This window comes from Mya arenaria, chromosome 8, assembly GCF_026914265.1.
Source record: "Mya arenaria isolate MELC-2E11 chromosome 8, ASM2691426v1".
Classification (NCBI taxonomy): domain Eukaryota; kingdom Metazoa; phylum Mollusca; class Bivalvia; order Myida; family Myidae; genus Mya; species Mya arenaria.
In genome coordinates, this window is record NC_069129.1 from 46203115 (window position 1) to 46218516 (window position 15402).

Below are 15402 nucleotides of genomic sequence, written 5' to 3' on the forward strand. Positions count from 1 at the left end.
TCAAGGAGTTACCAAATTTCTTAAAAGACTGGTTAGGAAATATTATTTCAAAAATATTTTGGAGTTAGTCAATGCTTTATACAATTATTCAAATGTTGTACCTATAGTCATTTATGCAAGTATGTTTATTTCAATCTCATTTAACGAATAGTTTTAATAAATAATTTAAAATGAAATGTATATGAATATAGTTCAAATGAGGAACATAAGTGGAGTGTCTTCCCTTATTAGTATTTGAACGTGTTTCATATACCACATTACTCAATATTTCCAAAGTTTTGAGAGGTCTAAAACAGATAGGCCAACCGTATGTCTGCATTCAATTTAGTGTTTAACACCCTTAGGTAATAAAGAATAAGTGCAGTCTAGAAGGTACTGTTGATCCTTTGAATTTGTAAATAGAAACTTTAAATGGTATCACAAAGTGATACTTATTAATACTAATGCATTTATTTGTAAATTTGCTGGGGTGAACAACAATCGAGTAGACTTATAATACAAAAACCCTTTGGTGTGATATCGGTCACGTACAAAATTTGTTAACATTGATAAGATAAGCAAAAAATCGAAATAAATCGTACATCTACTTTTAATCAAATTAATAATAATCCTTGTAAATATAATGTGGAACTGTGTAACTTACGCGATTCAGATCACACGAGAATGCTCCGGCTGCTCAATTAACAATATTACACTATATGTGCTGCTAAATGACCAAACTGCAGGAGTACACGCTAAAAATGGGGGTTCTGACGATATTTGCTGAAAGATTTGTATGGTCTGGCCAATCACACCAATACTCTGAATTAAAACTGTCTAATTATACGTGTTTTATGTTGCTTAAATCTATGTGAGTCCCTTTAACACGTAGTGTTTTGAATACTATGTGAAAAATTACAGAATCAAGCTCAGTAGCAAAAAGTTTAAACATAAACCCGGTTTAATGGCACTGCCAAAACCATAGAACACAAAAACAAAAAAATCACGAATAAGAAACATGGAAGAACAGCACAAAACTCCACAAACAACACAGTGCATACATATTTTATATATAAAACAAATAGGTATGTTTATCAAGGATTGTTAGGTACCACCTTGGAACGGTTAGTAAAATGTAGATTTACTGGGGGTTAAACCAGTTTACGTGCAGAAACCTCACTCTTATCCCAACAATCCTAAATAAAGAAAACACGTACAAGGTAAATCTTATCAAAGTATGAATTAACTTGACGAAACTTAATAATAAGACAAATTATAATAAACTTATAGGTAAACCTCAAGTACTTCAATGATTAGAGATCCCAACTATATGTGCATACTAATTTAAGACGGTAATCAATTACTGTTTGTAACCATAAGAGATCGCCCCAAGCTTGAATTTGAAATGCTCGGCCAAGTTATATAGGGTTTAACTTTTGTGGTGTATTTGAGCAAACACTATAAAATTAAAAATCGATTACCTGATATACATAATCATGACAGTTTAACAAATGGTGAGATTTACTATTCATTTCATAGCTAGGACAAACAATAACGAGCGTATCCTATATCCACTTTAAGGGTATCCACAATTTAAAGTAAGCGGGCGAAGCCCAAACAAGAAGTGTTTGAATTTATATCTTGATTTATTTTTGAGACATTGTATTTTGCAAGGGTTTTTCCCATTAATCCTTCGCAGCATGTTTGGTATGGACATATTATGAAGGCTTCTACTCGTCCCTTTTCACCTCCCGTTTGAGAGGATAACTTGACTGACAGCTTTCAAGTCTGATTTATTAATACTGAAAACAGGGCATGCTGTGTAAATAGTTAACTACAATTAACGTTAAGGTTTTTGTTAACAGCAATGTTGAATATTTAACTGAAGAATATCATCATTGCATATGAGTTTGACTGTAACTGTTTTTAAGCAATGGGTCGATGGAAATACCTTTAGAAGCATAGTTTCACAGCTGATTTTTTAAATGTATTGTTTCGTCGGTCATAAAACAAATGCTTAATAAAATCATGAACGATCATATATTATTTACTCGTTGAAAGCTTATTGATGACTGATACAATAGCTCAATTGGTACAGTGTCAATATTCTTTTTTTTGATTATTAAAGGCTTGTAAGTTTGAGACCGGTGCAACATTTTTACATGCAAACAAATCTGAAAATGTATTTCGTGGTTGTTCTTTTTTATCTTTATTTATCTGCTTGTGTACGAGGAGAACCCTTCAAACGCAAACAAAATTGTGGAACAGAGGTTAATTCTTACAGATTATGATATACATATACATTGTTTGTTGCGTAAGGATGAATTGTCCGATTCACAAGCATTTTCTTTTAGGAGCAGAAAATAATGTTCCAATTCGTTTACGATCAGATAGAAAACATCATTGTATTTTTAAGTATATTTAAAACTGATTAGTTGCATTGAAGGCAGGTGTTGGCTGGGTCAGACATCCCTGTATTTGAGCGTTGTATACTGGCTGGGTAAAGCCCGTCTGTTGTCCTTATGGCATGGCGCTTGCGGTGGTGAACATTGGTTGCGTGGGTGCCGGAGCGTTGGTCTGTCCATTTAAAAGACAAAGGTTGAAAGATCAAATAAGAAAAGATTGATGTTCTATTGTTACACTGAATGTAATATGTAAATAATAACAGGAGGATAGATGTGTTTTCCGGATTAAGTTGCAAATGATTTGCAAGCAGTCCGTCTTGAATTCGCTAATCGGAAAAGGCCGCATACTTTTTTAAGCATGTGTCAAATATATGGTCTTTCAGCGTAACATGTTGGTAATCACAATGTTTAATTGATCTTACACAATTATTTTGCTGCGATGACATAGAGCATTATTAATCAGAAAACTATTCCTAATTACAACATCAAGTAACGGCATTTCTGAACGCCGACGGTAGTATATTAGCACAGGCCGGGCTCATCTTTATACCGTATTTAGCCTGTTTTGAAACAATGAAGCCTCAAACTGTAAACCTTCAATTCCGTGTCTATGAATCTTACATTGAAACGCTTCTCAAAACGTTAAAAAATGGGCTTCTCTTGTGCTGCGTACCTGTCCAAGAAATCCTCGACTTCTCCTTCTGCAGCAAATACTAATCACTATGACAGACACAATGAGGACAAAACCGAACACACTTCCCATGACACTCCACATGATAACAAGAGTGTTTGATCTGGTCCAGCAACCCGAGTAATCACCACAGGAGTTTTTGCTGTTGCACCGCAAGTTCTCGCTAACGCATCTTCCATTACCACACACGTGACCGTCACTTGGACACGATTCTACATGTGAAAGAATGGAGATCCAACAAATAATATAAATTGTTTGTGTAGCAATTTCTGTGACATTTATGATTTCATTGGTGTTCATCTTCTTTTGTCTTTTACATTTCGTGTTCTTTTTTCAGTGCATGCTTTATTTATTGAATGCTATTTCATATATTTTTCTTTGCATTGGAAATCATGGACAGGTACATCAGATTTAATCAATACTCTGTTTCAAGATCAAATAGGTATTGGAAGGAAGAGAGACATACATCGTTACAATACAAAGAATAATTACAGAAATATTAAAATAGTGTTTTAAGTATTGGTTTGGTTACCCGCTTAAGCACTGTTATTGAACACTTACAGAAATACAACGAGGTCAAACCTGAGAGCTGAACTTTACCCTTTCTATATTTTAAAAGTGAAGGGAAACGACCGGTGGAATTGGGGTTCTTGCTAATGATAATTTCGTTTAAGTAAAAGAAATCCGTTTAGTTTGTATGTGTAATTGGTACCTTCATCCGCATACATTGTCACTGTAAGGGTAAATTTATCATTGCTGTTTAAGTAGAAGGATTCCCATCCCCAGGTTTTTTCCTTGGTACGAATATACTTTACATGCAGGTTTCCCTCCAATGTCTTCACCTCGAATAAGGGTCCAATAAATCCGCATAACTTTCTATCCAAACCTGTAAATTAATGCAAAACTTATATGTTTTTCAGATCGCGATGAGAGTTATATATGGTTATGATATGAAATATATAACTTGTTATCGCATATACGTAGTTTTATGCATCCAATGGATTCCGCAAGAAAGAGCCCAGTGAAAAATCAATTAACGAATACAATCGGAGCGCCGCTTTGTCAGAGGAAAGCGTTAGATGTTTATGATAAGAAATCCATTAATATAAGCATTAACAAATACTTAATAATATCACTTCTAGTAATAGGCAGACAAAAAAATCATTAAATATGGTGTCTGTGCTCTTGACTTTTAACCTCTTAACCAAAAACATTTATATGGCATGTCCTGATCACCTTAACATGTTCCATTAGCTTTAATATTTCGCAAATTAAAAGAGCGAACAAAGTTTTCCAAAGAACGTTGAAAATAACCTAGAATCAAATGAGTTAATAAGCAGACATTTTTGCCCTCGGCCATTATTAGCCATAAACTCAAACTAAAAATTCAACTACCGTCCTGAACGTGTACTCGTCAAAACATATCATACCATAAAAAACTCATGGTCCAGGGCCAAATCACTCTCGAGTAATTGTTTTGTTAGTATTTCAACCAACACTGACCGTGGCCTTAACCCAAAATGAATCTGATTCAACGTCTTGTTAAGGGCAAAGCATCTGTCATTGCTTAAGGTGACTGCAATTTTGTAACAATCATTAAAACATAGCCAATACTCTTGGGGGAGCAACAAGTCCGAAAGTTTAAGTCAAACTGTGTTTAAAACAGTGTATGTCGAACAAGACATGGTTTAAACTGACTAACCGTACATCTCCATCATTTGAGAGTATTTGTTAGACTTCTTCTTTTAAGGAATTATAATATGTTTCATTACATTTTTGCTTTGAAATACAACGATGTGTTTTGTCTCCGAAGTCTGACAGTCATGTCGACACAGTTCTTTATATTGCAAAGCTTTAATTTTAAATAGAGTAAACTAATCATATGCACCACGCTTTTCTACATGGTGAAAAGGCCGAAAGTTTTTTTTTTGTTTTTGAGGTTTTTTAAACATAGTTGAATGTAAATTTTTGATGTGGTAGTTGTTAGACAGCATTGCAATGATACGTTATTTTGGAGTTTGTTCTGACCACCATCTTTTGGCTACTCTGAGGGTTAGTGTTACAATGGTTAAGTTGACTGCCTCTCTTCCAAGAGGTAGTGAGTTCAAACCTCACCAGGGAAACATTATCATGATCTCTGCAAAATGACACAAGAACTGACCCGAACCCTGACAACAAGCTCTGGCGTGAATCTATAAGCTATCAATTTTCGTCACAATCGAGCTAATCAAAATTAGTATAATTTAGATTACGTTAAATTACCTCCCATAGTGTAATTATAATCGTCCGTAAGTTGGACGTTTCCATATGAACAGTCGATATTGAAACTCTCGAAGAAAAGCATCATGTTCGGATACTGGGCGGATTTGGCTATGGTCACTTCACATGTATCAAGGCTGTACGAGAAGTGAAGTTCAACTTGTGTTTCTTCGCTTGCGTATATCGTTTGACCACACACGCTGTTCATGTAAGCTGAAAAATATTGAGTAAATCGAAGGTTATGAATAAAAAATAAATTGTGGGGGAAGTAATGTTAAATTGCATGACTTTTGGTTAAACTACAGGGCAGATGAAAATGGATATGCATGGGATGATCCAAAATGACGGGAACATTCTATACCATGCAGACATATTTCTATTTACCACGAAAAACATTTTCACTGTAATAACGTTAAGTATTTTTCTCTTTCTTCTTTCTTCGTTCATCTCAAAGTTACAGGTGTTTATATACAGTCAGTATGCCTGGTCCTGCGCACTGTAGTTTCGATGTATTTCGAGATTGTGTACATATTAAGCGTATTACTGGTGTCGGCCTACAACGAAATGCTTCCGGGTCGTAGTACAAGTAGTTCTTAGAAAAAATGCTTCTCCCCATTCAGGTAGTATTTGATGATGTGTGCATTGTGTACATTGTATCCTTGTACGTATTTTCAGGTTTACACATGATTTATGATTTATATCACATTTGAAGATAATTATTTGGTTTTGAATGGGTTTTTTTTTTGCCGGACCTCAATCTTGGGTGAATGGATTCAGAGATGACCCCAGAGATGCGGATATGACTTTGGTACATGGACGATATAGATAGTGACTGTAAAGAAATGATGATAGCAGAAAAACGAAACTATCTTGATATTGTTTAAATCAACAGACAAAGTGTTCATAATTTGTGGGAAAATAGTGTCACAGCTGAAATCTATTCTGCAAATTCATAAGAAAGTGGTGAACTTGAGTGATTTTACATAGAACAAGAAGGGCAATTTCGTTAAGGATCGTTTTCTTCTGCGTATTGCCATGTGTATTTATGTTAAGACATTGGGTGATTCACCGTGATTTCTTTTTTACATTGCGGTAAATATAATCTTAAGGTTGATGCAGAGAGAAGCCTTACACTTGATTGTGAATCATTGTTAATCTCGGTTTTAACTTGCACTAACGTTTAATTAAGGTAAGCCGTAAAACCAAGTTATAATATTAATACTTGAGTCATATCAAAACATATGTATACATTATAGAATAATACATGGTTGACCATGGCTTTTGGTTGATAATTGCCCCAGTGGAAGGAATAATTAGCCCGAGGGCAATTATTTTCACTTGGGCAATTATCAACCAAAAGCCATGGTCAACCATGTATTATCCTGTATAATACATATGTTTTGTCATTTGTCAATGATTTCAAATGGATTTAAAAACAATATTTTTTGGAATGATGAAGGATATGTCATATTATTTAGCATGTAGTCTGAAAGTCTTAAGACTGAAATATAACAAAATGGTTTTAAATGGCATTAGCTGTAAACATAACGAGTGACTGGAAATCAAAAAAGCAAACACTTTTTTACGTGTTTTCAGAATAAGCCTGCATTTTTTTCAATTCCTCAAATATCTCCTGTTTTACATCGGCTGTTTCATTTCCATAGGTGGGCACAGTTAGGGTCGATCAAGCCTAGGAGCAGTTTCATAAGAATCTCGGCTTGAATGACCCTACCCATTTCGCTGGAATAATTAACATTTCTCAGCGAATAATGTAAAACAAAACGTTTCAACAAAACATTTCCTTGTCTCACTGCTTTATGACCTTCACCGAATGTAAACATCCGGTACGGTTTCGGGTAGTACTCGTTACTGAAGCACGGAAGGTCTCATTATTGGTAAAACTAATTTCACTATTCTTGCACCCTTAAAATACGTTTAATCTCACGGGCCAAGACGATAATCATTATTGGGGGAACGAATTTCTTTAGTAAAATGTTACTATTTATAGTAACATGTGTGATTTTTTTTCTTATTAACTTATGACACATTCTCATAGAATAGACTTTTGATGATGATTAAAACTATTGAATGTTGAAAGGTACCACAGATATGATTTCATGTAAATTGTTGGTTGCAAGAGTTATGGCGGCTCCGAATGATAACATATTTGAATAAGGGAGGGATTGGGGTAACTACGCAAACCTTGGACATACTGTTAAAATGTTACTCACAGATCAAAAATAATTTCCTCGTAAACAGTATTCCATTGTATTGAATCATAAAGTTACCTAGTGCAAAGCCTACAGCACAGTAAATGATTATTTAATCTGTAATTAGTACTTAGTCTTAGCCCCATTATGCTAAAGGGGTGTAAACTTTTTGGTTTGAATATCCAAATTACTTTTCTAAACCCTTCTGACATTTTTAATCCCTAGAATGATAGAAATTGCATTTATCGCATTCCTAAATTAAGCTCGCATAACGTCATTAATAAATCTGAATTTCTGTATACCCAAACTTCTATGTTGCTTTATATACTAATGATTTGCAATTTTTAACTTTAACTTTAAGTTTTTGTTTAAATAATTTCAAACAAAATACACTGTTACTTTCATAAAATATTCCACTTGAAAGCTGCTCTGATATTGACTGTTATGCTCAAGTAATACGATACTCCCGCCTGTAGAGTTTAACTTTACTGTTATACTGCTAGACATACACTTGTCTAGCTGCGTTCCTGATGAACATGTGTACATGATTAAATGGAACACAAAATATAGCTGTATTGTTTCCATCAACACCAAACATTAAAACAAAATCAAAATTATATAAGACTGATTAAGGTCATAAGACAATTGGTATTGACACAGTACGCAGACATGTTGTTGTTGTTGTTGTTGTTGTTTAAAAAAACGATTATGCGTCTGAAGACACTCATTTTACCATTATTTTACTCTATGATAGCGAAATTGTAGAAAAATACAGTGCAAGGTTCAAGTTTGAAAAAGTATTTGTGTCTCACTGGGGTGCAAAGCTACACAGGTAATGTCAAGATCAATTTAAAATATCACCGTCTTTACCAAAAGGCCACCAGGACTTTCACAACAGTCGTCGACATTTTGACCTCTTAACAAAACATTGATAACTTGATTATTTGATAGTTATAACAAAGCTGTAATTAAGTGATTATTAGTATTGTTAACGCTTATGAAAATTTTGGCCTTCATAGACGATATATGAGCAAATATCAACATTTACTGAAGGGTTCTAGATTTTGGTATCTTAGTTTTAACACACCTAATCATTTGCCACAATTCATTTTGTCATACACAAAAAGTGTATTTTACAAGAACAAAAGGGAGTACCTATCTGCGATTTTCCCTTAACGACATTGATTATTTTCAATTCGAAAATCCATTTGATTCAGAAACAGGAGCTTTAATTTTGTTCATGTGAAATTTAATTTAAAAATATTCAGCATTTCTCTACTTATTTATCCATTCTAATAAAGCAACTTCTGTTTGCAAAGCGATATGCTCTGCCCTTTTATCTTCCTCATTAGCATATATTTCTTTGTTATAAAGCATCGTGTAGACCATGGGATATAATCAGACATTATATGAGATTCTATCATAGTATACTCACTTTTTTGTCTCTATTATTTAATAGTTAGTGGCACTGGGCCGTTTTACAAGTGCAGTAATATAATTTTGATTACACTTGCTATTCGAATCTGATCTTAATTGATAATACAACAGGGGCAAGACCAGAAGTAAACATATTTTAACGATGAACCTGTTAAATGGCATAAGCCGATGCCTTATATTCACTAAACGAGACAAATATGACATGTAAAACAACTTAAACAAACCACACACGAATCAAAGTGTATGTATTTATTAATGATGGTAATGAAATCCTACTTCAGAGCAGTTTTCTTCCCATAAGTGGTATTCAATATCCAACTTATGCCAGTATTATGTTAATACATCATTGACTTTAGATATTGCATAGACCATCCTATATACTGATCCTAATAAGATTAAAATTAAATACTAACCCTGGTCTTCTTAAAAAACTATAGACTATAAGTCTACATAGAAACCCTTAATGTCAACTGACACCGATAGTAAACCATAGGTTATGGTCCTTAAGGATAACTTATAGTTACTTGGTACAACACACTAAGAGATCGCCAGCTATAAACAATCCATCCCAAAAATGATATGTCAGCTTACACTAAATAAACTTAAAATGTTATCAGTTGTCTACGTAGAAATATTGAAAATAAATCAGCCTTTTTGTTTCAAGCATTTAACTTATATATCTACAGCCTGATTTAAATGAGAGTCTAATATAAATGTTCATGTACAATTCAAATCCAGTAAGCTACAATAAAAAATAAATAAAAACTAGGTTAGAAGGCCATGAAATATAATAAGACATAAAATATAATATAAACATCATAATACATTTACATTAAAATTTTATAATTTTCCTTAGTTACAAATATTTAGTCACATTGGCCATTATCTTATAATTAAGAAAGGTTATATACAAAATCAAATATCTCTAGGAGAATATTAACCAAGCGGAGATAATCAGCGAGGAAGTGTAAGATAAATAAATACTGTAATATTATGAAACAAATATTGTTACCGTATTTGTACGCAGCCGATAGATAACAACATGAAAAAGCAATCCAGACAAAAACGAATTTGATCAAAAGGTTTTGTACATCCATGTTTATGTTAAAATCGTTTCCTTTATTAAAATGATCAACCAAAGTTTTTCGCTATGGCTTTCTGTCAGAGTTTTAAAGGCGTTCTTTCGCATTGCCAAAAGTAAGATGCAGGGGCGTAGCTTGACGAAAGTATATGTGTAGGCCACTTTCTGAGGAGGTGGGGGGGGGGTCATGAGGGCATGCATCCCCGGGATTTCGTTTTAGCTAGGTGGTCTTGGGTGCGTTTTAGTGTATATTTTTTGTTGTAAAAACATTAATGAGAGTAACGATATCAGTTAGTTTTACCTTAAATAAATGTTTTATGTAATGAACAGCGTCAAAGCGCAGTGCAAATTTCGACAAATTATATACGTAACATTAATGTCGTATGAATGTGTATTTGAGTGAAAAGGAAAACGATAGATTTGAAATACTTGGTTTCCGATATATTAATTAAGTTTTTATTGCAGATTTGGCTTTTTTTTCTGAAAATTGTGTAGGCCGCGGCCTACACGGCCTTTAGGAAGCTACGCCCCTGAGATGGATACAGTTTGTGACGTTTCATTTTGTACACATTAGTCAGATACAAAATGATGATCAGTATTTTATATAAATTTGATATCATGTTTAAAAAAGATACACTGACCAGATTAGACTACGGTTTTATTTTCTGCTACTGATTTTAATAGTATAGTTTTCAGATATATCAATCCAAAAGGAGCGAAAGAGCCTTTAAATAATTATTTCTACATTCCGTTGTTGGTATGTATAATGTCCGCTATGAGATTGAAGATTGGTGATAACAGATTGTGTTTTGTATGAAGCTTTCTCGTAAGGCTCATTATTCTTATCGACGTAGATAAAGCGGGAATATTATAAATATCTACATTAGATGTTAAAGTGTTCAAGCTTTTTTTTTATATAAGTCTATTAAAATTCGTTTATGTTGCCTACAAGTTAATATTAGTTACAGGCCACTGGCCGAAAATACGTAACATATAACGTGAACAAAAACGCACGACTTGAGTCAAGGTAATTAATCGTTGCATGCATAGTATATTTATCAACATATTCTTACTTCCCCTTAAGTTTAACTATTTATATTCAATAGAAAACTGTTTAAATAATAAGCTAATCTGCGTAGATCATCAGATTGATCTGTGTTTAATAAGCTGTAAAATATTCTGCATACACCTATACAGTAAAGGAATGGAAACTATAGAGACAAGCCTTATGCCCTGAACCTTAAACAAGACCATGTTTAAATGCACAATATATATATCCGTATTGTACAGAACAATGTTAAAGTACCTTATGAGTATTTTATATCTAAACGTATATCATATGTGTGTCATTGAGATTTAAATTTTGTTCCTATAAGCGTGTGTCTCTATAGTGCTAGGAAATAGATTCGCGTCTTTGTGCTGTTGCATACATGAATACTTTTTACATTACTCGACTTTCTGATATATTTAAGGAATTAATGTTAAGAAAATCCAGCCTTTTTTGTAAAGTTTGAAAAGCATTCGATTAATGCATTAGTCAAAAGTGTTCTACAACAAACGAAAATATGTTTTTATAAAAAAAGACATCTTTAAACCACTGACCACAAAACTAATCATTTATGTTTTTATCAAAAGCATTGACATATAATGTTATAGGGTCTAAATGAACGTCTAAACATGGAATACGGACTCAGGCCCCTGAAAATAACAATATAATGTTTCTAAATAAACATATTTAGTCTGGTTAAAGGGGATATTTGGGGACTAAAAGTAAAATAAAAGGAATAAATAGACATATAAAATGCACAATGTCTTAGTAAAACATACATACATGAACAGTGTGCCAGTGGTGTTATCTCACCGATCGTATGGCAGTTAATGCTGAAAAAGTAGATAAAGTAAACTCCGTAGGAGGAACCGATACTTTAAATAAAAGAAGCATTGCTTTATTTGTATCACTTACTGAAAGCACTTCGACGCGAATAAAAGAAAACATTAAATTTAGTTAACAAAGACAAATAAAAAGAAATTTTAAAAAAAAGTTTTGTTATCTGCATCCACGAACAGAAATCATCTTAGACAACGAAGCTAGATATTGTAGAAAATAAACAGCAATTTATTGTCACCGCAATATCTTACAGCTGAATGATTGTGTTGTCATTTTGACCACAGTTTTTGGCTTATTTTCGAACGATAACAAGCAAAAAGTAATAAGAGTTTCGTTAAAATATAAAGTATTTCCGTTTTAGGACTCTTCGTCGTCGTATTTTCGATCATTCGATGAATCGATAAAATGATCCCGATGATTCGATGATACCATAAGGATCGTCTAGGCGCTCATAACAACAGTAAAATTAGTCGAAAAGACCTGTGTATGGCGAAATTTTATATATTTTTGATCGGATTTCTGCTACAATTTGGAATAACTGGTAAAATTGTTGTGTCATTTCGATGTAAAAATGATTATTCTTTGCGTAGAACGCAATGATATGGTCAGGATTGGTATATTAGCTATAAAATTCATGTCTGAACTTGACGTTTTCATGACGAATTGTGTTTTGGAGAGTTTCTTCTCTTTACAATTATATAACCCTAGTGGATTTTTAGATTTTATAGGATGTTGAAATATCGTCGACAAATCATGATAATATATAAACAGGTGTATTGTGTCCCATGATGTGATATGCAGCCCATAAAATGTTGTATTTTTTTCATTTTCAGGATCAAGACTGATTTTACCCAGCTGAGGCCACAGGCAACTATCAAAAATAAGCCACGGGCAGCTGTTGGGATCTGCATCATACATTCAAGTCTCTGTTGATAATTGCCCCAGTGGAAAGAATAATTTCCCGAGGGTTTTATCTTGTAAAATACATATGTTTTGTCATTTGTTAATAATTTGAACTGGTTTTGAAAATTATTTTGTGAAATAATAAAAGATTAGTTAGCATGAAGTCTGAAAGTGTTAAAAATGATATATAACAAATTGGTTTTGAATGACGTTAGTTGTGACTTTGACGAGTGACTGTGACGAGTGACTGGGATCAAAAACGCAAATCTTTTCTCGAGCGTTTTCGGAATAAGACGGCATTTTTTTCATTTCTCAAATATTTCCTGTTTTTACATGGTCTGATTTTGACGTCCGTACAGCTAGGGTCGATCAAGTCTAGGTGCAGTTTCATAAGAATCTTGGCTTGAATGACCCGGGCCATTTCGCTGAAATATGTTTCAACAAAACATCTCCTTGTCTCACTGCTTTTTGACCTTCACCAAATGTAAACATCCAGTACGGTTCGAGGTAATACTCGTTACTGAAACACGGAGGTGTCATTAATAGTAAAACTAATTACACTTTCCTGCACCGATAGCTCCGTTTAAATCCCGTTAAAAATTTCCCTGTATTAATGTTTGCTTACCAGTATTTGTCGGCCATTTTTATTTTCGTGAAAATGACGTCATGGTGCACATACTCGTCTTCCGTAGGTAACGATGCCATAATCGCCAATACGTGCCGTGAATATCACACGGGTGGATACGATAATCATTTTTGAGGGAACGTATTCTATACAAAATTGCTACTTTGTATATAGAAATATATATATATATCATGTCCATATATACTAGTTTAAACTCACAGTTTCAGTGAACTCGTGAACTAATTTCGTTTTGTTTTGTGAACTTTCGGGTCTGCAGTATACTACCTGGTAGTAAATTGGTTTCTACCTTATGTATTTAACTCACCACAGCCTAGGCATTAGTGGGACTACAAGTCAGAGATTATGAAAAGTGTGTTTGATATTATTAATGTGACGGAAATATTAGTTGCATGTAGCCTTCGCCAATGTTGAAGCCCTTTGTTATTCTATTGCCATTCTGTCAAAAGATTATGATCAGCTGTTATCATATCTTGTGTGATTAAGCACAGAAGTTCAAGGTTTGTGGTTACAATTATCAAAATCAATAATTAGAAAGATAAATAAAACACATTTGAATCATATATTCGTGAAAACAAACACTTCTATCGGCGAACATCCAAGGCTGTTTTCGATGAAATCTGAATGTAGAAAACGCATTCCGCTACTCGTTTTCAAAATGATGCTGCATTTTCACCAATATCATACAGTTTATTACTGCAATTGATAGCTGGTATTGTAGCTTGATGTTGCATGTTGTTGCGAATAGTACTGGTTTATATCGTTACTGAAAAGGAACACTAGATAGAAATAAGTTACTAGTTTGACTGTTTATTTCGATCGTTGGAAAGGTTAAAGACTTCTAATTATCTTCTACACTACACGTTTAAGGCTAACCTCAGACTGGAAGGAATGCCTTTTTAGCGATTCTTGTAATATGACAACAAATCATTACTTTAACATTTTGTTTAAATTCAATGGAGTTTAGTAATACAAAAGGTATGTCATGTTTCTCTATGTGAAGTTAAGCACCTGCATTTATTTTCATGTTTTTCACTTGCATTAAGCTTATTATAACCTTGTTAAAATACATAAATCACTGATATATTATTTCATTTTTATTTCATCTTTATTTACCGGTATTGGACTGTATTCAAAGCAAAATAACTAAGAATAATTTGCATAATTCAGACTTTAACACACTTTTAACCAAAAGTAGCATTCGCTGCCTTAAAAATAGAGAGTGCATTCTGGGAAACATCCGGGAACTAAACATTTTGTCAAAACGTAACAAAACATTTTTTTTCAAATCTATATTCACAAATCTATAAAAGAGTAAAATCAATCATTAATGAAATCAATACAGTGAACACAATTTTCAGTTACTTCCCCTTTCATACATTTAATAAAGATACCTATATTACAAATGTGATTCAAATCATTAATAATAGTACTTATACTAAAAACTTATGTTTAAAATAGTACACATGAATGTTCAACAGTAACTTGTTTACAATGAAATTTCAAAAACAAAAAGTACACACATACTATGTAGACGCATTGACTTAACAATATTAATCACAGCAAAACATGAATTATTTTTATATGCATACAACCATAAAGAAAACACTCTTCAACAATCCTCTTATAACTACAGACAATCATTTATATAGAAATACATTTGTCATTAAAATAATAAATTAAATCGTTTAAAGATGACTTGATTTTGGTGGGATGGGGTCTTATCTTAAATATGTATGTACAACGTATACTGAGGAAATTATGGTATTTTAAAACCTAACTTCCTTTCCTTTCTTAAAATAAAGTCGTTTTTATTTTAAGCCAGCAAGAAATGTCCATGATTCTATTGAAAACAGAGTAGCGCCAATTTGAACAACTTTCCGTTGGCAAACAAGTCTTCAGTGTT

The 15402-nt window shown here is 33.2% G+C and overlaps 1 protein-coding gene across 1 annotated transcript; it reads right to left on the reverse strand.

The window, feature by feature from the left end:
• Nucleotides 1–491: 491 nt before the first annotated feature.
• Nucleotides 492–10126, reverse strand: LOC128243774 (uncharacterized). The gene is made up of 5 exons (XM_052961708.1): nucleotides 9994–10126; nucleotides 5338–5547; nucleotides 3788–3961; nucleotides 3058–3287; nucleotides 492–2556 (listed from the first exon to the last, which is right to left on the reverse strand). Exons 1-5 carry the CDS (start codon nucleotides 10076–10078, stop codon nucleotides 2500–2502), a joined length of 756 nt encoding a protein of 251 aa, XP_052817668.1. The 5' UTR covers nucleotides 10079–10126; the 3' UTR covers nucleotides 492–2499.
• Nucleotides 10127–15402: the final 5276 nt, after the last annotated feature.